Source organism: Aegilops tauschii, chromosome 7 (assembly GCF_002575655.3).
Source record: "Aegilops tauschii subsp. strangulata cultivar AL8/78 chromosome 7, Aet v6.0, whole genome shotgun sequence".
In the NCBI taxonomy this organism is placed as follows: domain Eukaryota; kingdom Viridiplantae; phylum Streptophyta; class Magnoliopsida; order Poales; family Poaceae; genus Aegilops; species Aegilops tauschii.
Genome location: NC_053041.3, coordinates 390424571 through 390426477, shown reverse-complemented (window position 1 = coordinate 390426477; position 1907 = coordinate 390424571). Strand labels below are relative to the sequence as shown.

Genomic DNA, 1907 nt, shown 5'->3' with positions numbered 1-1907 from the left:
TAGGTGACATCAAAATCAAGATGTTTGACGGAGTTGAGTGGATGCTTCGGGGAGTCAGGCATGTCCAGGGCTAAGGAGGAATCTAATTTCGCTTGGTGTTCTTCATGATGGTGGTATAGTATTCCGTTGTGATCGGGATAGGAAGACCATGAGAATCATGGAAGATAAGGTGACCGTGATGATTGGAGACAGGACGGCTTCGCATTTTTACAAGTTGCAAGGAAGCACTATTGTAGGTGGAGTCACGGAGACTGGAGTTGCGGGAGTAGCAGCGGGGTCTCACGGCGGCGGCGGGTCTGGGGCAGACTCGTCGAGTAGCTCTCAGTAAGCTACGAAGAAGACAACACAAGTCCGGAGTACATGGAAGTTTGACGCATGGACAAATTCAAGGTGATGGAGAATATTCGCCAAGGTGGAGTTTGTTGTGTTTGTGTCGAATATTTTGTACTAGTTGGGTTACGCTTGGACTTGGTGTTGTAGTGTGGGTAGGATACTTGTAGTGTCGGAGTCGGACACGTTGTACCCTTGGCCTCTTATATATGAGGAGGCACCCCACGTTGTAACCCATGACGACTAGATAGCGACAGGCTCGCAAGGGGGTGCTGGCGGCTTGTGCCAGCGCCCGGGTGGCCGGTGTTGCGGTATCTCGGGAAGGAGCGCCCGTAGTCATTGCCCCGAAGAGTAGGCGAGTTCGCTGAACCTCGTTAACAAATATCGATGTCTTCATTGTCTGTGATTGCTTGTTCCTCGGTGGATGGACCGCGTACCTCGGATTTATTCTAACACAGATTATGCTGTTGAGGAACGAGGTAGAGGCAAGGAGCAGAGGTGGCATGTACTTTCTCTTCTTGAGTTTGATGACTTTAACCTGCATGAGGACAGTTGGAGAAAGCATAAGTGTGTCAGATGAGACCATAGTTAAACCTGCATATTCCTGCCGAGGGGAGAAGAATGATGCGTACCACGTCAATCATTGGGACGATGTACAGAGCAGTCCCACAGATGGCACAGAGCAGCCTGTAGGCTGTGGCACTGGTCAGGTAACATATGCCGCCCAGGATAAGGATCAAGAGCCCAGGCACGATCGATCGGAGCAGATTGGCCCGACGACGGTCCGCTGCTGCAGCAAGACTGATGAAGATAGCAGTATAAACCAGTTCCAGCAGCACCCCGCCGCCGTTGATGTACATGATAACCACGTCTCCCTTGGTCACCATCACATACAACACTCGCAGCACACCGTTGAAGGACATTGCCAGGTACAGGTAGGGCGTGTAGCATGCCACCTTCTTGTTCCAGACGAAGGTGATCCTGTAAAATTCGGCATGGAGTGGAGCAAAGTTAAGAATCCATTTCAAACGCTACATTAAACCACTCTCTTCACGCTAGAAAGCCATTTCAGGATGTGACAACACAATCAAATTCTGAATTTGCAACTTTCATCCTTAGTATATGTTCATTCTTGTTGAAGGAAGTTTATCATCCATTCTGCATATTACTAGAAGTATATAAAAAAAACAGCATGGATCGATCGGTGCTAAATAAGTGTAGTTTGTGGTCATCGATCTGTAAACATACCCAGGCGCCAACAGAATGAACCCCATGCTGACATATCCTGTCCACCGCAGAAACATCTCGAAATCCATGCCTCCAACTACCTAGTACGTTAATTAAATATTAACACCAGATGTCAATTAAACAACCGTAGAGGTAGAGGCTGTAAGAATCAAAGAAAAATACTCCTTCGTTGAGCGAAAAAAAAAACAAGAACAATTTCCGTAGAGGTAGAGGCTTCTTTTTCCCTATGGAGATAAAAGTTACCATTTGGGCATCAAGGATCGCTGACCCAGAACGCCACATCTAAGTGAGCAGCAGCCGGCGATACGGAAGGCCCCCGCGTCGCCTAG

General features: G+C 48.2%; 1 protein-coding gene across 1 annotated transcript; it reads right to left on the bottom strand.

Annotated features, from left to right (window-relative positions):
* Positions 1-242: 242 nt before the first annotated feature.
* LOC109781195 (bidirectional sugar transporter SWEET7b-like) lies at positions 243-1646 on the bottom strand. The gene is made up of 4 exons (XM_020339797.1): positions 1579-1646; positions 963-1311; positions 701-868; positions 243-329 (listed from the first exon to the last, which is right to left on the bottom strand). The coding sequence occupies exons 1-4, from the start codon at positions 1644-1646 to the stop codon at positions 243-245; spliced, it is 672 nt and encodes a 223-aa protein (XP_020195386.1).
* Between the last annotated feature and the right edge of the window lie 261 nt (positions 1647-1907).